This window comes from Mustela lutreola, chromosome 11 (assembly GCF_030435805.1).
Source record: "Mustela lutreola isolate mMusLut2 chromosome 11, mMusLut2.pri, whole genome shotgun sequence".
NCBI lineage: Eukaryota > Metazoa > Chordata > Mammalia > Carnivora > Mustelidae > Mustela > Mustela lutreola.
The window spans coordinates 56,101,808-56,126,816 of record NC_081300.1 but is presented as its reverse complement, the minus strand read 5'-3'; the positions used below and the strand labels follow the sequence as shown (position 1 = coordinate 56,126,816).

The following is a 25,009-nucleotide window of genomic DNA, read 5'->3' as shown; positions in this document are numbered from 1 at the left end:
CAAGGCATCTTCCATGAAATTTTTCTGAGTTCTCCCAATAAATTGAAGCAGGAAGTTAATCGGATATATTCAACCCCTGCGAAGGTTTATAGTGTGAAAATTGTATTATTCTGTGTAACTTTAAATTCAAAACTGATTTAAACAAGTGGTATGATAGCATATTTACGAAAGAATAGGAAAACATGTCGTTTGATTTCCTAAAGCTTGCTCTTTCCAGTGGTACAAATTAGATCTTTCTGGCATTTGGATTTTCAGTTCTTATAATATCTGTTTTTTAACTAGCTGTAGGAAAACCTTTATATCTTCTAGATAGATTTATAACTTCATAACAAATGAAACAAATCACTGGATAGCCTCTTTTCAATTTCTTGCTGTACCAAAAAGCAAGATGGCTGCTGTTACCACCCACAGACCGTGGCCCAGTTTTCCTGGATGGAACTGGAGAGAAGATTTCTTTGAATTCCTCTACGAAAATATGTTAGGAAGTTCATGACTAAAGATCGCCTGTTAAGGATAAAGTGCAAGTACGCTATGTCTATAGCTGTCTTAGAAAAATTACTTCCTCTTTTAAGAGGTGAGAATGTACCCCTTTCGACGGCAAGACGACACAAGGGATGGAAATGCAGAGTCTTTTGCTGTGCATTCATGAGAGGAGAGTCGTTGTTCATTTACTTACTACCTACACCGTCTATATCTAACAGGGCTGCTGAAGATGTGTTATCACAAATTCAGAAGAATTACCAGAAGCCACAGAAAGAGCTGGAGGTCTTCAAAGCAGCAGCGAGCAGCCTCCTTTCAAAATACACCAGTGAGCTGCAGACAGCAGGAGACCTGACAAGGGAGGCAGAGGCGAGGACCCGGGAAACCAACCGCCTGTTGCGCATTGTCCGTGCCAACCTGCACGAGTTCCACGTGAGTCTCCAGAAGGATGGGCTCTTTCCTTCTCTCTCAGGACTGGGAGCCCAACTCTCCTATGTCGTTAATTCCATTTTTAGCTTCTTTAGAAACGAGCCCCATCTACTAGCTCCCGCACATAATGTCAAGCACTAACGTTCAGATGCTGGCTTGCTTTTTGAAGCATACTCGAAGGTGAGGTTTTTTTTTTTTTTTTTTTTTGGCCCCAGGAAAAGAAGCAGCGTGTTAAAGAAGAACAGAACTTGACCTCAACACTAATTGCCAGAGGGAGACGATTGCTAGAGGCTGTCACCGCTCGTGCTGAGGCGGCTCAGAAGGCGCTGGCAGTAAGTCTGACTCGGAACCTCTTCCTGCACCTTGTTCCCACGCACACGGGTACATGGGTCCACAGAGGCACCTGTGCTCACAATGTGAATTTCTCCACGTAGCAGTTAGAACGTCACCGGGATGAGCTGCTTCTGTGGACTGCCAAAATCAGGAGCCACGTGGATGATCTGGTCATGCAGATGTCCAGAAGAAAAGCACTGGACCTCGTCTACAGAGCAGAGGACCATGCAGCTGAGCTCCAGAGACGAGCACGTGCTCTGGACAGGTGAGAGCCGACTTCGCAAGAGTCCCAGGGCCGGTGATCCTGCAGAGCAAGGCTACTTTGCTCACAGTGTTGAGTCACTCTTTTTTGGTCTACAACCGACGACTCCTATTTTATGCACGTGGCAAGGAGGATTTCCTCCCATGTCTGATAAGGGGGTCATCCTTCCACATACGATGGGAAAATGCACAGTGAATTGTTAGGAGTCAAACAAATATTATGTCATGATATTATCAAGCCATGAAGGCCTTGTTAAGGAATGACTCAGTGCTCATGGCATTGTTAGGTTGGACAGAACGAAGACATTGATTTTTTTTTTTTTTTTTTTAACAAATCTTGTCCTTCTGCAGCTTGTGATTTGGCTGGCTTTATGGATGGTTGGAAGGTGTGGTTGCCCACACTGGAAGACACCATCCCCTTTATTTTCTGCTACCTGAAGGCCTACTGTTGTCGTACAGTTATCTTAACATATGTTTTTAGCATTCGTTAAATATGTCCTCAACTTGTGACAAAGCATTTCTAAATGAGAAGCATGACTTGAGGACAGTGGTTCTCGAACTTGTCTGCACTTTGGAATCCCCTGGAGGAATTTCAGAAACACCGATGTTTTTGTCCTCTTTTCCTCCTCCCACTCAAAGATCATGACTCGGGCTTTGTCACGTTTTTAAAGATTCCCATGTTATCTAATGTACAGCAAATGAAGGAACTAGTGTTCCGTTCTTACCAGACATTTACACAATATTGTGAGTTAATTGGTTAATTTATTTCTTTTAAGTTTGTTACAATTATAGGTAGAAAAAGTCTGGACTCACTGGGAATGTGTGTGCTGCTGTATGTTGGGTGTGTTTTGTGGGAGGGGGGAAAAGAAATATCTTTCCAATTTGAGGGATGCTGCCATAGAAGATTAGCTCACACAAGGAAAGCAATTAAAAATGATACAAGATAGAACGTTGCATAAATTATGTGTTGCATGAAGCATTACCGCCTACACATGCCATAGGAATCCATAATAGAAAATGGAATTAGATACCCTACTCCTATCTTTTTATCAGCTTTCATTATTTCCCAAAAGAGAAAAAAAAATATTCTGCCTACATACATAGCTAGGACAAAACCCATATTGCCTAGTACAGTTAGTAAGAGCAATGTGGTATGCTACACGAAGTTAAGTAACATCATTATCTTTTATTTATAAATCACCAGATTGTGCCAATCAAGCAGTAACTGCTGGTGTCTGGTTTGGGAATCCCTCAACTTGATAACCTTGGGGAGAAAATGAAGTGAGTTACTCAGCAGGCAAAGATGTGTCAATTGTCAGATTTCATTTTCAAGATAGAGTGAGCTGGATGAAATTGCGCCATTACCAGTTGGCAAGTTCATAAGTGATTTGCCCACTTGTAAGAGGGACGTTCAGATGATTGAAATATTATCTGATCCTCCTCCAAATCCTCTTGTGAATTTCATCCAATTGGTATCTATCTTTTGAGGAACAAGATTCAGCATCCTTATATATGCTTAGGGAAACTTTTCGGAAATTAGCATGTGTGCAGCAGGAGAGATGACAGCCAAGGCAGACACACAGCGGGAGCCCAGACAGATGTGGGGGGCTGCACAGAAATGCAGGAATGTTGAGGGCAGCTGGTGGAAACTTGTGGACAGTTAGAACCATGGGAAACAAGCGATAGTCCATTCTGCGGGTGTTAATTAGTGCTTCCGAGTGTTCCAGTGATGACGTAGCTACTTTTGAAGATTACCTTGGAATTAGAGGGGGAGTCCCTGTGTTGTTATTCCTTGAACTTTTCTAAGGGTAGGAAACCCGGAAGCTTTCAGGAATAGTGGGCAAGTTTCCTTTAGTTTGTGCTAATGTCTGTAACTATACTGCTTACACAGTGGTCTTGGCAATGTGAGACACGTGTCCCTGAATGCCACCAGCGCAACACACGTCCATTCCAACATTAGGAGCCTGGTTGAAGAATCAGAGAAATTGGCAAAAGATGCTCTTGAGATGGTGACTACGACGAGCCTGGTGAGAGCTGCCCTGGGGGCCACAGTGTATGACTTTCTTTTCTAGACACTGTGGAAGATTGTTCCAGAAGGTGCTGAGCAAAGACTCAGTGGCTTAAATTCATGCTTGTCACCATTCTTGTCTGGTGAGAGCTGTTTGACTCTGTCATCATGTGATAAAAGTTTTAATTTCTTAGGGTCATATATTTTTTTAAAGACTTATTTATTAGCATGAGCTGGGTGAGGGGCAGAAGGAGAGGGGAGAGCCCCGATGCAGGGCTTGACCTGGGATCATGACATGAGCTGAAGTCAGCTTCTGAACCGACTCAGCCACCCCAACACCCCTTAAGGTCCTAAATACGTCTTTACGAAGACTAGCGAATGGTGATCTGGAAATGAGAAAAATCTTACAATTTCTTATAACAAAAGGATAATACTTCTTGATATCTACTTGAGACATCTTCTCTCTGGAGAAATCTTCACTTAATGGCTAGGTTTTGTCTTTATATATTTAAAAATGATTTGTGTTCTTTCTCCTCAGCCATGAATTAGGACAATTTAAATTGTCCCTACCCATTACCTTGTGGACTCCCATGTTTGGAACTAGACTAGAGGCTATTCTGAAAGAGTTGCTCTCCCCATCTTCAGTGGGAGTCCACCTGCCTCTCCCCCTTCCCCCACCCTGGACACTGGGCCCCCTCCCCACACCATTACCATGTTTAAGGTGTCCTGTTTTCCAGTTCCCAGAATCCCTTGTTTCTAAGGCAGAAGTGGCTCTCCAGCTCAGCTCCAGATTTCTAAAAGAAGGCAAAAGCCTGAGCAGAAAGCATCAAGGTAAGTTTCTAGCTCAGACTGTATTGATATGCAGAGTGAGTAAGCCTCTGAGCATACCACTGGAATGTTCTCCTTTCCTGGAGGCATTTGAACATGAACTCTTCTTTGCCACAGTGACATTCCAAGTTCCTGTCATAGATATATCACATAATTTAAATTTAAATTTTATATTTTATAAATGCCAATGCAGTGAGATCTTCCTGAAGGGTTCAGTAAACAGTGATTTCACACCTGTATGGGCTGTCCAGTGAACACAACACAAAATGGCAGCAGGAATCCGTGGTGTGAGAAAAACATACATCTTTACTGTAATATATTCTAACAAAAAATGTCAAGTCCTTATAGGAGTAGACAGTGGACTAAAACAAAGCTCACACCCCTCTAAGAACACTTCCATGCCCAATAAGGGATCCTCCCATAACTGTCTGAAGCCAAGGGCCCGGGTGTGGGCATAGGATTTATTTTTCTGTGAGTGACACAATTTAAATTTTATGTCGTCAACTCATGGAATGGAAAGTCCCTCACACTTGACCGTAAAGCAGATGAAACACAAACTCTAGCATCCATATTCACAGGCTGGGGCTTCAGCTTACATGGCAAAAAGGTATATCAGAGGCCACCAACCAGTGAACTTCCTGGCCATTAAAACCTTAGGCAGAATCATCGTGTTCATCAGGTATTTTATCCATAATTCATTTTCTAGCCATGTATCCAGCATTGAGATGTGATTGTGTGTTATACAGAAATATTCAAAGTAAAAGCTTTGATCCAGCAGCTTTGATCAGACTTGAAGGAGGCTGAGTTGAACACCTGTCCTGTGGTGAGAGGGTTGGGGGAGAGGAGGGGCCCCAGCCGGGGAAGCAGGGGGATACCAGGCGAAGATACCTGGGCAGGACAACCTTGGGGGGTTTATAACCCAGAGAAGAGATGTGGACAAGATTGTTGTGAACAGGAAGTTAGCGAATGATTAAGACTGAGGGATTTAAACACAAGTTTTTGCCTGAGCTCTAATTAAATTGGACATGCAATTTGAGAAGAAATACTTGACAGAAGGGTAACAAGCAAAATAGAAAAAATGATCAAGGAAGTCCAAAACAAACACTCGTACTTTCTATAATGAGTGGTGCTAAGTCTTGCTGGAAAAATTTCAATTTTGGAGGAGGGTGTCTGTAGAAAGTTGTTGATTCTGTAGATGGGTCAAAGTGATGAAGGTAACCATTGCCTAAGCAACTTTTGAGTAGGCTACCCTAAGAAAACACTTTCCCCCCCCTTTAAATAGGTATTGTGTTGGAACTGAATGAATTGAAAAATACAGTAAACAGAGTTCAAGAGAATGCTGATACAATTACTAGGAGGACCAATGAATCACTCTTAACACTCAGAGCAATTCCTGAAGGTAAGTGGAAAGGGGAATCTTGATTTAATTAATGTTTGCTCCTTGTAAAGCCATTACACAGCAGAAGGAAGTCCTACTGCCAATCTGATTAACAGCCTTGCTCCAAATTGAGACCGAGATAAGAGTTTTTACTAGCAAAGGAGTATGATTTGGAAGTGCAGATAACTATTTTTTAAATAGCTCCAGAACACCTGCATTGCAATGCTAAAATCATACTCTGAAAATCAAAAATCCTTGGGAGACTTGATCACTCCCCCCCCCCCCCGATGAACTGCTTTCTTTTAAAATGACTCGACACATCCCTTTAATGAAAGGGTCATTTGAAGAAGTCAGCAAGAAGCTGAATGTTCCCACTTTAAGGGATAATGCTAGATGCATTATAAATGGGGGCAATTAACTCTTGCTGGTGATCTTCCTTCTTGAGGCAATAAAGCATTCTAAAATAAGCTCAGAAATCACTTTAATATTGATGGGTTGGAAATGTACTATTCATTACCGTCTGAAATAGGAAAACTGTTTAAAAGTATAATACAAATGAGTCCAGCTGCAAAGCAGTCCCTCAACCTTCCCTTCTTTTCATAATAAGCCTTATTTTTTTTTTAAGATTTTATTTATTTATTTGACAGACAGAGATCACAAGTAGGCAGAGAGGCAGGCAGAGAGAGAGAGATAGGAGGAAGCAGGCTCTCCGCTGAGCAGAGAGCCCGATGTGGGGCTCGATCCCAGGACCCTGGGATCATGACCTGAGCGGAAGGCAGAGGCTTTAACCCACTGAGCCACCCAGGTGCCCCCATAATAAGCCTTATAAGACACCCTAACAACTCCAGAGTTCTCTCTGTGGTTTCAGCGGTAAACATGGAAACTACTGTCAGGGGGTCTGGGCTTGGGGCACTTTGCACTGACTTCTAACCTTAAATCATGGGAACACGTTCTAACGAAGTTTCGTTTCATTTCATTTTCTTTTCTTTTCTTTCCTTTTTCCTTTCTTTCTTTCTCGCTCCATCCATCTCTCTTTCTTTCTTTTAGGACACATGATGTCTGTTGGTTAAATACTTAAAAGTACCTTTTCAGGGGCACCTTGGTGGCTCAGTTGGTTAAGCATCCAACTCTTGATTTCAGCTCAGGTCATGATCTCAGGGTTGTGAGATCGAGCGCCATATCAGGCTCTGTTCTAAGCACGGAGCCTGCTTAATATTCTCTTTACCCCTGCCCCGCCCCAACCTCCCCTTTTAAAAAAAACCTTTTTTATTTGGAAGTAATTTCAGACTTGCAGAAAAATTGCTGCAAGAGTAAAAAGGAGCCTGTAGACTCTTTATCCAGCTCCTTTTAATGTTGGTTTTTGTCCTGTTTGAGACTGGATACTTTAAACGTGAATACTGGTGCCTTTAAAAAAATCATCACCCAGATTTTCTAAAACAACTGAATTCCACTTTATCCATTGTGACTGGTTAGTCTTTGTTCTGCTGTTCCATCTAGTAGCCAGCTGACGTTGTGGGTAAATGCCACTCCCTCCAGCCTAGGACATGCCCGCCTTACCTACAAATTTAAATTCCCCCAAATTCTTATCTACACATGGACTGATTTCAAGAAGGTAATTCATGACTAGGAGAAGGGAGACCAAATAAAGAAGTTTAGCTTATTAACATCTACGATGCTGAGAACACAATTGGTAGGTGATCTCACTGTGTATTGAAAGGTCAATAGAGAACATTGTTACCAAAACTATTTCATTTGTCCCTAAGAGTGTGTGGTAAGGCATAGGGCATTCAGTCTTAGTACTGCCATTAATGAATGAGAAGCCCTATTTTCTGTTCAGCAGCCTGTAAGAAATACTATACATGTTTCCGTGAAAAGTCATATTTACAGTGGTTTATAGTTTTCCCCATTATATGGGGGAAAGAGGAGTGCATGCTTCCATTTAAATTTGTCAGGTATCCAAGGCAAGGGAACCAAAGTCAAAGAGCTGGCCGCATCTGCAAATCAGAGCGCAGCAAGCACCCTAAAGGACGTCGTGGGATTGAGCCAGAAGCTGCTAAACACATCCACCGACCTGTCCAGGGTTGACGCCACCTTACGAGAAACCAACAGACTTCTACAGGACTCCTCAATGACCAGTATGTCCTGGTTTCCCTTCCCAGCGGGGAAGTCCATGTTGTGAGATTTTCAACTGGCTCAGTGTACCATAGGGTCTTTGTGACAGACAGCATCCCTAAGGAATAAAAATGCACTGATGTCTAGATTTGCATTTATAAGGCGAGAGAAGAGCCTTGGGGAGGGCCTGCTGCTGGCGCATTTTTCATGTACAGTTGACCCTTGAACAACATAGGTTTCAACCGCTGTTGAAAATTTTTTTCACTGTACAGATTTTGTTTTCTATGAATACAGAAAATGTAGTTTCTTTGAGTTTCTTAATAACATTTTCTTGACTCTAGCTTACCTCATTGTGAGAATACCGTGTATGATGCATGTAACCTACAAACCGTGTTAATTGACTGTTTACATGGTTGATGGGGCTTCCAGCCAACAGTAGGCTATTCCTAGTGAAGTGTTGGGGGCATCAGAAGTTACACACAGCTTTGCAACTGCATGGGGTTGAGAGGCCTCCACCCCACCCCTGAGTCACCTGAGGGTCAACTGTATTTACCAAAATCTCAAGGATCTGATCATTAGGATGTTCTATTTTATTCAGTACATTGGGAATAATAAATTCACCTCTCTCGTTTCCTCCCTGCCGCCATCTTTCTTGCCACCGCTACTGGGTAGCTCTGCTAGCTGGAAGAAGACTGAAAGACGCCGAGACCCAAGCCAGCCTTTTATTTGATCGCTTGAAGCCTTTGAAGATATTAGAAGAGAACCTGAGCAGAAACCTATCAGAAATCAAACTGCTCATCAGCCAGGCCCGGAAGCAAGCAGCTTCTGTGAGTGTGGGTTCCTGGGGCTCTCAGGAGCTCGGGCCTCCCGCAGCGGGGGCTCTCGGTAACCTCCGGTCTCAGGGGACTCCTGTAGAGGGGACTGTCACACTGACTTCTACTGATTCTGCTCTTACCATCCACATTTCTCCCAGCCTTGTCTACAGTACATTTAAGACTTTGTGTTAGGTATATTTACACTCATATATATATAAACATATACATATATATATGTGTGTATATATATATATATGTATATAAATATATATATGTGAGATATATATATGTATGGCAACTTATGACTTTCATTTATGGTGTTTATGCTTGGTCTCAAAAATACCATCTCTCCTGCCCTGGATAGTATATTTAAGTGGACTTAAGTAGTCTCATTTTCTTTGTTTTTTTTGTTTTTTTTTTTTTTTTTTGCTTCATTCAACCTGGTTCCAAATGATAGCAAAGAGATCTCACGTCTTTGTGGAGATTTATAACCATAGCCTCAATCGTCGGTCCACAGCTGTTCTCAGCTGCTGTAGAGCTCATGGTCTAAGTGTCTACCTATAAGCTGCCTTGGTCGAGTCTGGCTCCGTGGCCATCATTTCACGAACGTGGCAATGCAAATGTTCCTCAGAGCGTGGCTGCACCCTGAGCCTCATCGCCCAGGAGTCCGGCTGCACAGCCTCCACACACAGGTGCTCACAAATCCAGGGCACTGAGTGCATCGAACACTTGAGAACTGGAAAGAAAGTGCGTTACGGCCATCCGTAGCTCCAGGCCTTGGCTGTGCTCTACACAGGAGGCATTTCAGGGAAATTTCTTCAAGAGACTAAGCCGTTAACACGCTACAGGGGATTTATAGAGGGCGGATGTGACCTCTGGTCTCATGTTCATCCACCTGAACCCTGCTAGCTAAGAAAAAGCCGTTCTGGAGTCTTCTACTCCCCCCTCCCTCGAGTGACCTCAATATTGGAAAATGGCCGTAGGTTGACATGAGCTCTGGTTTCTGTTTGTTTCAGTGGAAGTCACCAATGAAACGTAAGCCTGACGGATGCTTCTGAATGCTCTGATTAGTACAAATGTATAATCTTTAAAGCTAATATAGGAAATATATGCAGATACTTAGAGAAAAGTGTAATAAGTGCAGGGGTTGCTCTATAAATAATTGCTGGATATATAAATAGATTATCCCTTCACGTATTTGACAGATGATCATCAAACGTCCTCCCTGGGTCGGGGTAAAGATTCCAGGGTGATCTGGATAAGCTCCTTGTCTCAAGGAATTAAGTCTCACATGAGTGAGCCCATTTCCTATGTAAAATAGTCTTAAAACTTCAAGACTGACTTTTCCATATTTAAGTTATTCACCAAACAAAATAATTTTCCTTACTACCTGATCTCTCACATTATGAAACACAAAGCCTTATGCATCCTCAAGAGAGGAAACTTGCAGACCAGTGAAAATTGGTTCTGGAACAGCACGTTTCATCTCCTGGCCTATGGCCAGTGTTTGTCACTGAGTGATTAGGACACTTCCTCTTCCCTTTCACAGATCAAAGTTGCCGTGTCTGCGGACCGAGATTGCATCCGGGCCTACCAGCCTCCGATTTCTTCTACCAACTATAACACCTTAACACTCAATGTTAAGACAAGTGAACCCGATAACCTTCTCTTCTACCTGGGGAGCAGCACCAGTGTGAGTATGGACTGTAGAAAGCCCCAATGTATCTCTTCCGAGCGTATGTAGTTTCTGAATTGGCGGGGTGGGGGTGAGGGAGGTGATGAAAGAAAAAACAAAACAAAAAAACAGAGCCTTGGCGAAATCTCGAATCCTCCTAAGGGAACTAAACTTTTGCTAACCTAGTAGCATTAGATTAAAAACACACAGAGTCCCAAGCTGCATGCCTGTGAGGAGGGCCCTATGATGTTGAGGAGAGTGTCTTCCCTAGCTGCAGGGTGGCATTTCTTAATGGCTTCTGTAGCCTCTTCAGCCACCAAGCACAGCCTTGGGGGTGGAAACTGGATCTTGGCGGTTGTCATCAGGGGTGGGGGTGTGCACTCTAAGGGGCGTATCAGAACCGTCCAGCTTCACCCAGGCTCCTCCACCCAACGAGATTTCGGTGGTTCCCAGAGGGGCAAGTCCCCTGTGGAAGACCGACTTGATACCTTTGGCGGCCAGGGGGAATGGGTCAGAACCCTTGTGGGTCTGAGAGCAGAAAATATTAACGAGCACAAGTTCTGAAACATCTTTGTGGGAGCGGAGGTGCAGAACAGATGCAAGTCTGCCTTACGGGGTATCATGACTCCTGTCTTACTACGTATTTCATGTTCACTCACTGCCTTCTCAGACTGGGCAGACCAGTCCAGTGCCTTTCCTCCTGTTCTCTGTAAGTTACTGGTGATCCCCAGTGAGTGTTTCTGAGGAACTTTCTGGAAGGGACTGTGCAGGGCCATGCAGGGCAAGGTTGGGAGGGGCACTAGTATCCAACAATGGCGTAACCATCTCCAAGACTCTGAGTCCTGCTCCAGCTCCAGGGAGGGGAACATTTAAAGACAAAAGGCGGGTTTTTGAGGTTTTTGTTGTTGTTTTTAAGAATAGAGGAAATGCTCTAGGAGCTCATTCTTTAACACGTTTTGGTAGTCATGCAAACATCCGGCATGTAAACTCATCCCAGCTCATGTCTGCACCCCAGTCTGATTTCTTGGCAGTGGAGATGCGGCGGGGGAAGGTGGCCTTTCTCTGGGATCTGGGCTCCGGGTCCACGCGGTTGGAATTTCCAGACTTCCCAATTGACGACAACAAATGGCACAGTATCTATGTAACCAGGTAGTAGAGAAAGTTCTCTCCAAGTGTCTCTTTTTTTGAAACTGTATCTTATAAGTTTGTAACATGGTTGTCACATCATATAGTCTTTGAAACTTAGGGGAATTTAGATTATAGTTAAAGGATAGTTGGTTTAGATTAACTATAGAAATAAGGGCTTCCTCCCCCTTATTATAGAAGAAATAAACTTTGTTACCAAAATCAATGATCAAAAGAAGAAAAATGTTATACGTTTGTTACGTATGTTAGGTCTCGGGTGCCTGGGTGGCTCAGTGGTTGAGCCGCTGCCTTCAGCTCAGGTCATGATCTCAGGGTCCTGGGATCGAGTCCCGCATCGAGCTCTCTGCTCAGCAGGGAGCCTGCTTCCCTCTCTCTCTCTCTCTGCCTGCCTCTCTGTCTACTGTGATCTCTCTCTGTCAAATAAATAAATAAAATCTTAAAAAAAAAAAAAAAAAGAATGTTAGGTCTCAAGCTGGCCAACAAGTAAACTGAGTTCTCCCCCACAGAGAGGAGTGAGAGGCAACATGGTAGAAATCCCACATGGGGGGTGTGGTGTGTATGTAGAAGAAGAAAGAAAGCAGGGATCCAAGTGGAAGTGTGGTTTCTTAAAATTCAGACACAAAGCAAAATTCTTCCTTGCAAAGTCTCTCTTAAGGTGTGTCTTTTTTACTTTTCTGTAATCTTATGGTTTATTGTTGCTGGGCATTCTTGACTTTTGCTTTGTTATTTGTGGAAAAGGAGTAATACTGAAGGCAGTAGCCTGTTTCAAATAATTAACTGATCATCTGTAACTGGTTTAATCAAGAAGGTAACACAATGCAATTTATGATTTAGAAGACCTTCTCCACAAGTTTTTGCCAGTAAACTGGGGATGGGGTGGACAGGACTGGAAGACGGAGACCAGTGGGGGGACCCACTGCAGGGAATGTGGCGAGAAGAGCCTGGAGACTGCCTAGAAACAGATGTGTACTTAACGCGGACAGATGTGGGATTCTGAAAGTGTTCTTTCTGTAATTCTTTGTGACCCATAGATTTGGAAACATCGGTTCATTGAGTGTAAAAGAAATGAGCGCAGCTCAGAAGCCACCAACAAAAACAAGTAAATCCCCTGGAACCGCCAATGTTCTCGATATAAACAACTCAACGCTCATGTTTGTTGGAGGGCTTGGAGGACAGATCAAGGTAACACTCAAGACATTCATCTGAACAGGACTGATGGGCTGCTTTTCCCTAAAACTAGTATGCTTAAACTATTGAACAGATCCAAGGCAGATAAACATTTCTCATTTCTGTGATTTTGCATAATGACAGCACATTTTCAGAGTTGGGCTGGTTTTATAAAGCAGAGGGTCCTGCCGAGCATAAATGGAAAGGAAGCCAATGGTCCATTTTGCGATTTGAGTTTCTTTTCCAGGACTGATACAGGGAATTCAGCATTCTATATTCATTTCTGGAATTTCTTTTATCGCTCTTCTAACCCTAGTGGTAGAATAAGGCTAATTAGTGTTTAACACCAGAGCCAGTGGTATATATTTTATTATACCCCCTCTCCCCTTACTGGATGAAGTTGAGTCACTTGGATTTGGTTCTGTGTTCTGAGAGTAAGGGGGTCAGTTCCAGCCGGGCCCTCACTACTGACCAACATGCTCTGAGCTTCTGTTTCCTCACCTACATGTAAAAGGGGCTTCTCTCTAGGGCCCCTGGTAACCGAGGTGATCTTTGCGATCCTGTCTGGTTATCGCTCTTTCTACAATTACACTTAATAATTGGGAGGAAACCAGTGATCGCAATGGGGCCATTTTTCTGGATGTTGTTTTCTCAAAATTTGGATGTTAGATTTGAGTTCCCAGGAAGGAGTTCTGTGCACATAGAGAACGTATTCCTTTCCTCATTCATGTGGATTGTGTTTTGTTTGTTTATATTAGAAGTCTCCCGCTGTGAAGGTTACTCATTTTAAAGGCTGCATGGGAGAGGCCTTCCTGAACGGACAGTCCATCGGCCTGTGGAACTATATTGAACGGGAGGGCAAGTGCCATGGCTGCTTTGGAAGGTAATGGGCCCCGCAATTTAATATACAGTCATTCATGTCCCATAGCTGCTTAGGGAATTCCCATGCCCATCACGGTGGCCCAGAGTCTGTCATGTCAGTAGTCTTACCCCAAAGGATAGGGCATAGGTCATTTACTAATGGAAGCCTGGGCATCATTTTTAACCTTTAAGAAGTAGTTTTCACTGGGTCTCGTATGCTTTCATCGTGGATCATATCCTTGAGAAGCACCAGATATCTTCTCAAAGCACCTTCTGTCCCCGAGAGCCATGGGATCATCTTTGATAAATCACTGTACATCTTCAGTTTGAAAATACTTGAGAATTTGGTTTCTGCCACCAGGTTTTATAGCTACATACTTTCTCATTCTTAAATTCTGGAATTCTAGAAATTAAATGCCTTTGGCAACGGAGAACAACTCCCTGACATCGTTTGGCAGATATTGCTATAGGAGCAGGCATTTAATAACAATCTCACCGAGCTCAACAGCCCCTGTTTTTGTTTCTAAAAAGATAACTGCAACCCCAGAAGTATACAAATCTCGTTTCCTCAAGCTTTCGTAATTAAGACAATAGATTGCTTCTGCCATTAGAGAAATGTAACATCTGATATAATTCTGTCATCTATTGGGCTGCTCTGTCCAGATAGATATCTGTAATTAACAAGGAGCCGTGACAAGATCAGTTGGAAGCAACTCCCATTACATTTAGAAACTCGTGGGCGAGTTTTCATTTTGTTACTGTCAGAGCTGTTTTCTCTTAGAGCTCGTAGCTTGGGAGTTTGTGGTTTGAGCCTTTTATTTGTTTCCTTCCGTTGACTTCACTTGCTTTCAAAGTCATGACCAAAAGTTTGGTTTTAGGAGCCTTATGACTGAAAAAAATATTAGCTTTGGAGTTTGAGTGTCTCAGGCTCCCTCTCCTACCAAATCTCTCTCAGTGACTTTGAAATAAGTCACCTCACCTCATGGAGACTTGGTTTCTTCTTTCCAGAATAGGAAAATGAAAATCTTGTTGTCCTACCTCCCAGCACTGGTGATGAACCCTTAACCATGATGTACATGAAAATCCTCCATAAACTCGAGACCCCTGGCCCCAGTGTTCCACTCTGACCTTCCTGCAGTCACAGTCCATTGCTTTTTAGGTAGATGCCTCAGGATTATTTTCTTGACAATAAGCATGTGAAACCCAAGGTTTTGTAATTGGCAAATAAGATTAAAAAATGATACTGCCTCATGAGATAATGACACCAGCTCTAGAACTCTGGGAGCCGAGAACTCCCCATCACTTTTTCCTCATGCTGTTTTTCTGATAGGGAAGTTTCCCGAGCAATTTAGTGATTCTAACTTGAGAACGGTTCTGACCCTTGGGCTCTGGGTCACAGATTGACCCCTGATCATTAATCTTACTTGTAGAGAGGAAAGTCTTAAGAGAGCTCAAAAATTTCTAATACAGAAAATGCCCCCTACTTTAGCTGTTGCAGTATTCCTAAGTTCACCCATCACTTTCAGGGTTATGTTTAAACCCCTGGCCTTAATACTCATTAATGAGGGCACAGATTGCGTGGAGCACTGGGTGTTATATGCAAACAATGAATCATGGAACACGACATCAGAAACTAATGATGTACTGTATGGTGACTAATGTAACACAATAATAATACCGCTGGCCTTGAACTGCAGTAATGAGGGAATTTAATGACTACTAGCTCTTCTCCTCATTTGCTGGAATGAGGAAGTCCATTTTCTATGTGGCCATTGGTTTCTTCTCTAAAGAAAACCCTCCCACCACATGTCCACCCACCCTGGACCCCCAGGGAAAGATGAAGGTTGCTACAGACCAAGAGGAGGGATTAGCAGGTGCTCCCACTGCCCCCCCCACCCCCACCGGCCTCCATCCTATTCCTGGAACTGGCTTTTTTGGTAGAAGGTTGACCACCCACATGAACTTCAGGATCAGATTGACTCATTAGCTCAAACAGAGGTTTTCTGGGTACGGAGCAAATCAGCAGGCTATCCTTACACTGACTACCATATTGACTACCTAAAGTATCCTTATATTGACTACCTTATATTGACTACCTAAAGTATGTTTTTTAAAAGAATACTAGTTTAATAGGATATTAATAAATACTTTTTTCTAAGTGGGGATATAAGGTTTGTCCTGACTATAAATTGTTGGGAAGCACTGAGTGAAACAGTTAAGTACACTGTCTTATGGTGAGGCCATCGGAGCCTCTGATATGCTTACACACACTAATCATGTCCTCGGGAGCGGCTGGAGTTGCAGCAGTCCCAAACTCACCTGATCCCCAACTGTTTAAAAAGCGTTTCAGAGTTGCCTTCATTCCATAGAACATGCAGGGGCAGGTGCAGAGACAGACACAAGGGGGCGCTTTCTGTCCGTCTTTTTATTTATTTATTTGTTTATTTATTTATTCATTTATTTATTTTTAAATTTTTAAAGATTGTATTTATTTATTTGTCAGAGAGATGAGCACAGGAAGACAGAGTGGCAGGCAGAGGCAGAGGGAGAGGCAGGCTCCCCGCCGAGCAAGGAGCCCGATGCGGGACTCCATCCCAGGATGCTGGGATCTTGACCTGAGTTGAAGGCAGTCGCTTAACCAACTGAACCACCCAGGTGTCCTTGTCCGTCTTTTTAAATTGAGCTGTCTTCATTTTAGGCAACCTCCCCTACTTATTAGATGAAGACTTTGGCTTAGAGTTAACCAACTAATTCTAGGAAATGAATCAATGTTAGCAGACCGGTGATTAGAATTCATTGCTTTTGACCTTCTTGTTTAAGTAATCTGCCATTATTAAATCATTAGTGTGGTCCTCTGATGTCCTTTAGATTTAAAAATTAATTTTCTCAGAACGAGCGTTTACCTATGACTTCTATTACCAAGGAAACGAATTGATTTTTTTTTTTTTTGCTTTTTTTCCTCTTTGAATATATTTTCCTTTTTTATATGTTTTTGGCATATGTTTATAATTATGATCTCTTAAATTCTTAAAGGACATTATACAGTAAGCCACTGATTCTAACAGTTTTCATCTAAATATGGAAAAACCTTTTTATTTAATTACCAGGTCTTTATTCTTGTATTAGTGATGAGTGGATGTTGTGACAGGCTGTGTTGGGACCTTTGGGACAGGCCAGTCTCCCATGTTCCAGGCCCCTGCTAGCTGCTGGCGATGTCAGCATTAGTCATTAGAGTTGATCTTCTCCAACGTCTCCTGGTCTCTAGGAAAGACACCTGTGGAAGCACAGAGGAAGTTCTCTGCTGCTGTGGCAAGTGGAGGCACAGGTGAAGTGGCATCAGAGGCCCGGGGCCCAGGTGTCCCCGCCACTCACTGTCATACAGCTGCCCTGAGTACTGATGGGTAATAGAGCAGGGGTGACCCTCTATCATGGGAGCTTGCATCAGAGGACTAGTGATTCTTAAAGGCTCGTTGAGCTGAGAGCTGGGGAGGTAAGGTTGTTTTGGCAACCACCCAGCTTTCATTTGTCCCAGAGTCCCTTGCCTGTGCAGGGCCCCAGAGCTGCCTTCCTGTGGTCTACCTGGGAACAGGCACCTGGGCTGACTGGTGATACTTGTGGGTCTCATGGTTATAGAACAGAAGCCTCAGACACAAGGGGACAAGCCCCAGAAAAGTGTCATTGGCCGGGGAGGGGGAGCAAGAACTTTTTCAGGAAATGCACGAACATGGTTTCATTTGAGTGCATCCCTCATTGTGGCTAACTCATGTGGCCAGGCCCTGCTGATGGAGAGAACCAGAAACAGAGAGCTCCCCTCCTCAAGAACAGGGAACTCATTAGCTCTGGAGAGAGAGAAGGCGTGCATAGCAGGGCTAGAGAGATTTCTGGACTTTTGTTTGAAAAATGGCTTCACCATTTTCTTGGGTGTGCCCTTGGACAAAGTACTTAATCTTTGAGGCTCTGCTTTTAATAGGCAAAATGACATCCCTTTGAGGTCCTTTGAACATAGCAAAATAATCAGAGCTAACTGGAGTGAACATTTAAGTGCCAAGCACTGTTTAAAGGACTTTACATGTATTAAATCATATATGGCCCTTCCTGAGAGCATCTATTGTCCTTATTTTACAGATGAAGATAATGACACACAGAGACGTTAGGTAACTCTTCTGAGTTCACACAGCTAGTAAAGAGGGAGACAGGGATTTGAACCCCAGCAGTCTGGTTCTAGAGTCTGTGTCGTTAGCCACATGAAACTGTGACCAGCCAAGAAACAGAGCAATGGAACATACCTGCAGGAAGTCACAGGTTTCAGAATGAAATAATAGAGAATTAAACCATACCTTCTTCATGCAGAGTGCATTTCCTTTAAGTTATACTTCTAAGAAAGGTCAAGGGACAGAAATCTTTCAAAAAAGCAGACCACAGGAAGCTGTCAGCTTGAAGCCTCAGGTTTCATAAAGCACTGATATTTTTCTTTTGTTAATGGAAACAGTGTCACCGTTTGGTTACGTGTCCTGTGTAGAGATGTGGCTCTGAGTTTGGGTATTACACCTTCAGCTGGGGAAAGTGCAAATTCATATTCCCCCCCCCCCAAAAAAAAAAACCCACATCTGAAGCCCAGAAATGTATTTTTTAAATGCATTGTGATATGTTCCAGATAAACTTACTTTGTATTTGAAGAGTGAATAAAGTCAGCCTTTTGAGGTATGGGGATGACCAGAAAACACACAGACCTGAGAAGTACCAAGGTCTATTTTAAATAACTTTGTTGTAAGCATACCTGACATATTTCTGAGATGGTGCTATTGTCAATGATGGTTTGTTTGTTTGTTTCCTTTTTTTTTTTTTTTTTTTTTTTTTTTTTTTTGTAAAGTGGTCCTTCTGCTACATTGGTGCATACTTGTTTTCCATCACTATCCTAGTTTAACTGATGCATTGCTTAAAACCAGCAGATAAATTATAAAATGTTAATATAAAAGCCAGCAGATAAAGGATAAAATGTTAATATAAAAATTACTCTGAAAGCTTTGGAATTAAGAAAGGATAGTGACAGTAAAGAAAGTCAGAACAAATGAAAATCTACCTGATAAAGAGAAATATTTATAGCAGTTATCCATCCTTTGAAGACCTTTCTTCTTTCTTCTTCCAGTGAACACGGCCTATGTTAACTTTCTTTTCTGTAGAAAGCAACTGGACTTTGTCTTGCATAATCTAGCAACATATTTTAAGATAGGTCTTACAGTGACTTATCAAATTATGGAAATAACAGCTCTACCACAATGTTTGTGAGGGGAAGCCCTCAGTAAAGGTATCCTTTCTTTTTAACTGCCTTCCTGAGAATAGATTGTGTTTCCTCTGCTCTGTCTTGCAGCCTGCAGAATGAAGACTCCTCCTTCCATTTTGATGGGAGTGGGTATTCGGTTGTGGAGAGAACGCTCCGGACGACGGGGACTCAGATAATTATGCTTTTTAGTACCTTTTCACCCAACGGGCTGCTTCTCTACCTCGCTTCAAATGGCACTGTAAGTATATTCAGTCAAATTGTTGTGAGGATATTTATGTTTAATGACTTCTTTGTGAGCACATACAAATATAAGACGTACATATGTCATACTAGTTCCTCATTTTAAATATTTTTATGTTATAAATTCACTGAAGAACCATTGCAAAATACAGGAGAGCACCATGTAGAAAAGAGCCATCCTACCATTTGATCAATGATATTTGTTATTAAATTTTGACTTTTCTCTATCTTGTTCATTGCTCATTCTGATCACTGTGGCCTTCATTGAATTCCATCTATGGGAACTTAATGTTGTTTTTATTCTATTGTGGGGTTGATTTCTCTCAATCTTCTAGTTTTTTTGTAGGACTGGCCCATTTATGAATCTAAATGAAAATGATACAAAGATTCTACTTCTCTTACTGTAGATTTTGGCAACAATGTGTTTCTCTCCTTTATACCTGTGTAGTACTCTAGAAAGTCTTCCCAGATACTTCAGTTTCCTAACAGAGACTTCTGATGGTTGGGCCAGATCCAGATTTCTGAGTTTGGCTTTGGAAGGTTTTACTCTCCTGCAACAGGAAGGAAAAGGGAATCTGTGAGAACGATGTAGCCCTGGGTAATTTCTTTCTCTTCTTCACAGAAAGACTTTTTATCCATCGAGCTGGTGCATGGCAGAGTCAGAGTAACAGTAGACCTGGGCTCAGGGCCTCTTGCCCTTACTACAGACAGACGCTATAACAATGGAACCTGGTACAAAATCGCCTTCCAGAGAAACCGAAAGCAAGTTAAGTGCACAGAAGGGCAATGAGATGGTACAGGCCACCCTTGTAGGAATAAAAATCCTTCCAAAATCAGGAACGCCTGAGTAGTTCAGTAGATTTAATGTCTGACTCTTAATTTTGGCTCAGGTCACGGTCTTAGGGTTGTGAGATCGAGCCCCGCATAGGGCTCTCCACTGGGCATGGAGCCTGTTTGGGATTTTCTCTCTCTCTTCCCCTCCTCTCTTGTCTCTAGAAACTTGAAGGAAGGAAAGAAGGAAGGAAGGAATCCTTCCAAAATCAGCAATTTTTTAAAATTTATTTTTTATTTATTTTCATCATAATAGTATTCCATTATTTTTTCACCACACCCAGGGCTCCATGCAATCTGTGCCCCAACCTCCCACCCCACCGCTGCCACTTCAAACCCCTCAGATTGTTTTTCAGAGTCTATAGTCTCTCATGGTTCACCTCCCCTTCCAATTTCCAACTCCCTTCTCCTCTCTAACTCCCCATGTCCTCCATCTTATTTGTTATGCTCCACAAATAAGTGAAACCATATGATAATTGACTCTCTCTGCTTGACTTATTTCACTCAGCATAATCTTTTCCAGTCCCGTCCATGTTGTTACAAAAGTTGGGTATTCATCCTTTCTAATGGAGACATAATACTCCATAGTGTATATGAACCACATCTTCCTTATCAGCAATTTTTATTTACTTTAGCTTCTTGGGTATTCTTGAATGATCTTCTAATAGAAAGCCATTGTTTTCTTTGAAATACTAAATGCCAGGATTCACATATTGCTGGGGAGAATATTATACTTCTTCTTTTTTTTTTTTTTTATAGCTTCCAAGAGCATTACCTAACAGTAAGTAGTGAATTGGAATCAAAGATCAAATCCATTCTCTTCCTGACACACACGCACTGCTGTCCTTCAGCAATATGTATTCTGGATTCATTGACTTCTGTACCGAGGATTTTCACATGTCCTTTAATAATCCAGAACACTCCCCGGTCAAATGTGCAGAATGCAAAGGAATTTATAAAGAAAGAATTTATAAATGAACTTCATTTTTACCTTAATGTTAGACAATGGTTTTCATTTTCCTGGTTCTTCTTTTTAGGAATCCTAGCAGTTATCGATGCGTATGACACCAGTTATAGAGAAACCAAGCAAGGCGAAACTCCAGGAGCATCTTCGGATCTCAATCGTCTAGATAAAGATCCAATTTATGTGGGTGGATTACCTAGGTCAAGAATTGTAAGGTATTTCACGTGTCATAATCATTTCTGTAACTGCCAAATGTGTTAGCTTCCTCGGGCTACTAACTTCCTTGGGCACCACAAGCCAGGGGACAGACAACAGAAGTACGCTCTCTCACAGCCCTGGAGGCTACAGGTCCAAAATCAGGGTGTCAGCAAAGTTGCTTCCTTCTGAGGGCTGTGGGAAAGACTCTGTTCCTTGCCTCTCTCCTAGCTTCTGGCAACTTCAGGCATTCTTTGTGGACAACGTTCTTGTGCCTTATTACATTGTCCTCCCTCTGTGTGTGTCTGTGTCCAGATTTCCCCTTTTTATAAGGACACTGGTCATATTAGACACCTTAATGTCCTCATCTTAATGTGATCTCATCTGTAACAACCCTATTTCCAAATCGGGTCACAGTCCCAGGTCCTGGGGTTTAGGACTTCATCACCTTTTGTAGGGGACAAATTTTAACCCATAATACCTGCTTTGATTCAGACCACTATGTGTCGTATTACTAGGATGTAAAGAAACCCTTCTACAGTAAAATTAATGATTTTTTTGTTTGTGGCCTTTAAAACATCTAGAAATCTTTACCAATTGTTACTAATATTCTACAATATTTAGAGACCCATATTCCATCACAGGTTGTTTTCCTATGATTTTAGTTGAGATTTTAGTTCAGATTTCCTGAGATTTTAGTTGACTCTTTTTCCAGACCAAAAAAAAAAAAAAAAAAAAATGCTCTCTGCAGACTCATCTGGACTTCCCTTTTGTGTGATGAGAAAGAATAATGTATGTGAAAGTTGAAAGGCCAAGCATCAGGAAGTTAGAGAAAAGATGGTAGAGAAGACAATGAAATAATTTTGTACAACTAATCCATGTTTAGCTTTGTGACTTGACTTTAATAATTGACATAAGCTCTCTGTGGGTCATTGTCCTCAGTTTTATAATTTTGGATTGGACAATTAAGCCCTGAGTTTCACATCATAAAAAAACAAAACAAACAAACAAAAAACTCTATAGGAATGGCCAGCAGTCAAGGCAAGATGGATTCCAGGGAGTGGGATTATCAAATGTCCCAACTGAGTCATCCAGCCCAGTGGTCTTCAGATAAGTTAGTAGCACTATTCAATCTTCAGCCGAGTTCTTATAGGGAATCCTAATAAGCCACATAGACGTGCACCCACTCTGGATGCTGTAAGTTAAGCAGCCCAGATCTACTCCTCACCTTTTCTCTTTGCCAGAAATTTCTGGAAGTTCCAAGAAACACCATTTACCACCACAGTCACCATGCCCCTATCCCATATTGGAAATGAATTAAACTTCAGGGCAGTGGTCACTTGCCCCAGGTCTTACCACTGCCAGGATGGAGCCAGGACTGGAAACCTATCTCCTAATCCCAGATTCTAGATGTTTCCTCACATAGTAACAACAGGGGTGGATAGTCCTGTAGCAACAAGCTGTGTTGCCCCTCATCTGTACTGGACCTAATTGGACACCATGTAGACAGTGGAGAAAAGGTCCCATTTTCTAAGAAGATATCCCAAATCACAGACTTTTATGCTAGAAGGAACTTGGGTATCTATCAAGGCTTAGCTTCTTCATTTATAAAGAAGAAATGGAGTTCCAGAACGGTCAAAATTCATGCAAAATCAAGCAGTTGCCTACTGGTCTACAGCTCATTGCTCAACACAGAAGAGAGAAAAATGAAATGGGACTCTAACTGGAAACCATGTGACTTCAGAGTTCTCCTGTGACTAGCTGATGCTTCAGAGTATAACTCAGTCATCTCCATGTTCTGGAAATGAGAGCTTGGTTACATGAGAACCTTGCCCCAGCCAGTAGTGTGGCAACTTGTTAAGAAAAATAACATACTGATTTGGAGTCAAAGGAACAGGATTTGGATAATCTTAGACATTACCAAATGCAGTTATTTCCTTCAGGACAAAGTTCATGACTATGTAGTTGGGCAATGGTCAATGACTTCTGTAACCATGGGATCCTAGGGAGTAGTTCTGTCCACACCTGCTTCAATGGGAGGCTTATATCCATCTTCTACCCTACATGAAACTTGGGTTTCAGTCTACATGCTACTATTTCCTTATAACTGTGTACTGTCTTTTGTAACTGGCCTATGTTTTAATGAGTATATTTAAATTGCAGTGACTATAATATCTTCTCTTAAAATAGTAAACATTTTATTTAGATAGCCATTTAGTCTAATTCATTAAATTCAGCCCCTTTCCTTGGTCCTAAGAAGAGCATTCATGTGACTTGAAGTCTTCACCATCAATATCCCTCTTAGAGGAGGACCTAGACGTTTCTGCAGAATGACTTATAGAAGCAAATCGTTTTTACTTGTAGACCCATTTTTATTCCTTTTTTCAAAAGTGAAGTTATAAACCAGTTAGAATGGCCAAAATTAGCAAGACAGGAGACAACATGTGTTGGAGAAGATGTGGAGAAAGGGGAACCCTCTTACACTGTTGGTGGGAATGCAAGTTGGTGCAGCCACTTTGGAGAACAGTGTGGAGATTCCTCAAGAAATTAAAAATAGAGCTTCCCTATGACCCTGCAATTGCACTACTGGGTATTTACCCCAAAGATACAGATGGAGTGAAAAGAAGGGCCATCTGTACCCTAATGTTTATAGCAGCAATGGCCACAGTCGCCAAACTGTGGAAAAATCCAAGATGCCCTTCAACGGATGAATGGATAAGGAAGATGTGGTCCATATACACTATGGAGTATTATGCCTCCATTAGAAAGGATGAATACCCAACTTTTGTAGCAACATGGACGGGACTGGAAGAGATTATGCTGAATGAAATAAGTCAAGCAGAGAGAGTCAAGTATCATATGGTTTCACTTATTTGTGGAGCATAACAAATAACATGGAGGATATGAGGAGATGGAGAGGAGAAGGGAATTGAGGGAAATTGGAAGGGGAGGTGAATCATGAGAAACTATGGACTCTGAGAAACAATCTGAGGGGTTTGAAGGGGCGGGGAGTGGGAGGTTGGGGAACCAGGTGGTGGGTATTGGGGAAGGCACGTATTGCATGGAGCACTGGGTGTGGTGCAAAACAATGAATACTGTTACACTGAAAAGAAATTTTTAAAAAATAATAATTAAAAAGAAAAAAAAATATCTTGTTTTTAAGTAAGCTGTTAAAAAAAATGGAGTTATAAAATGCAAATTTTGTTGTTCTCATGCCCTTCCCCACAGGAGGGGTGTCACCAGCAAAAGCTATGTGGGCTGTATCAAAAACCTGGAAATAGCCAGATCAACTTTTGATTTACTCAGAAATTCCTATGGAGTGAGAAAAGGCTGTATATTGGAGGTGAGAAACATTAATAAAACGTTTCTATAAAGGTCCCCCTGACTTACCCATGTAGTAAGGTAACAAAATCTAAGCCAGTGGAGGGATGGAAGAGGGATGAAAGGGAGACTGGCAGTAGACCCCACCATGGGCCATGTAGCATTCCGGTGGACCTAATGGTGTTCCTTTCTCTCTTTTGTGACCAGCCTATCCGAAGCGTTAGCTTCTTGAAAGGCGGCTACGTTGAACTGTCACCCAAGCCTTTGTTACCAGAATCGGAATTGTTGGCCACATTTGCCACCAAGAATAGCAGTGGCATCATCCTGGTTGCCCTGGGCAGAGAGGGGGAGAAGCAGGGTCATCTACCGGCCCATGGGGTAAGTAGCTCAAACGTTATTGCTATTCAGCCAGGAGCTCAGGAAGGAATTGACTTCGAGAAACACTAGGTGGAGAATGACTTAGTGATGAACATTTATTGTAGCTGTGTGGCCAGTTGCTTATGAGTGTGCACTTCAATAAATAGAAGTTGCACCGCTGAATGTCTTTCCCCACGGAATCAGCAATTGCTCTGTTACATAGTCCATTTTCCTTGTCTAGCTACTGAAAAGATAACTTGCTGTCTACCTCTAGCTCTTTTCAAACTCAGATAGCACAAACTGGGCTTTTTTTCCATGTTAGGGTTG

The 25,009-nt window shown here is 42.2% G+C and overlaps 1 protein-coding gene across 1 annotated transcript in view; it reads left to right on the top strand.

Annotated features, from left to right (window-relative positions):
* The window catches only part of LAMA1 (laminin subunit alpha 1), a 157,286-nt gene that overhangs the window by 116,881 nt on the left and 15,396 nt on the right, over positions 1-25,009 (top strand). The window contains exons 37-53 of the mRNA XM_059139976.1: positions 702-912; positions 1,125-1,241; positions 1,344-1,507; positions 3,395-3,530; positions 4,249-4,342; positions 5,622-5,738; positions 7,670-7,852; positions 8,502-8,656; positions 10,194-10,337; positions 11,335-11,468; positions 12,497-12,647; positions 13,391-13,515; positions 18,862-19,012; positions 19,637-19,781; positions 20,883-21,024; positions 24,233-24,347; positions 24,533-24,703. Coding sequence (XP_058995959.1) covers positions 702-912; positions 1,125-1,241; positions 1,344-1,507; positions 3,395-3,530; positions 4,249-4,342; positions 5,622-5,738; positions 7,670-7,852; positions 8,502-8,656; positions 10,194-10,337; positions 11,335-11,468; positions 12,497-12,647; positions 13,391-13,515; positions 18,862-19,012; positions 19,637-19,781; positions 20,883-21,024; positions 24,233-24,347; positions 24,533-24,703 — 2,455 coding nt within the window. The remainder of the gene's footprint in view (positions 1-701; positions 913-1,124; positions 1,242-1,343; positions 1,508-3,394; positions 3,531-4,248; positions 4,343-5,621; positions 5,739-7,669; positions 7,853-8,501; positions 8,657-10,193; positions 10,338-11,334; positions 11,469-12,496; positions 12,648-13,390; positions 13,516-18,861; positions 19,013-19,636; positions 19,782-20,882; positions 21,025-24,232; positions 24,348-24,532; positions 24,704-25,009) is intronic.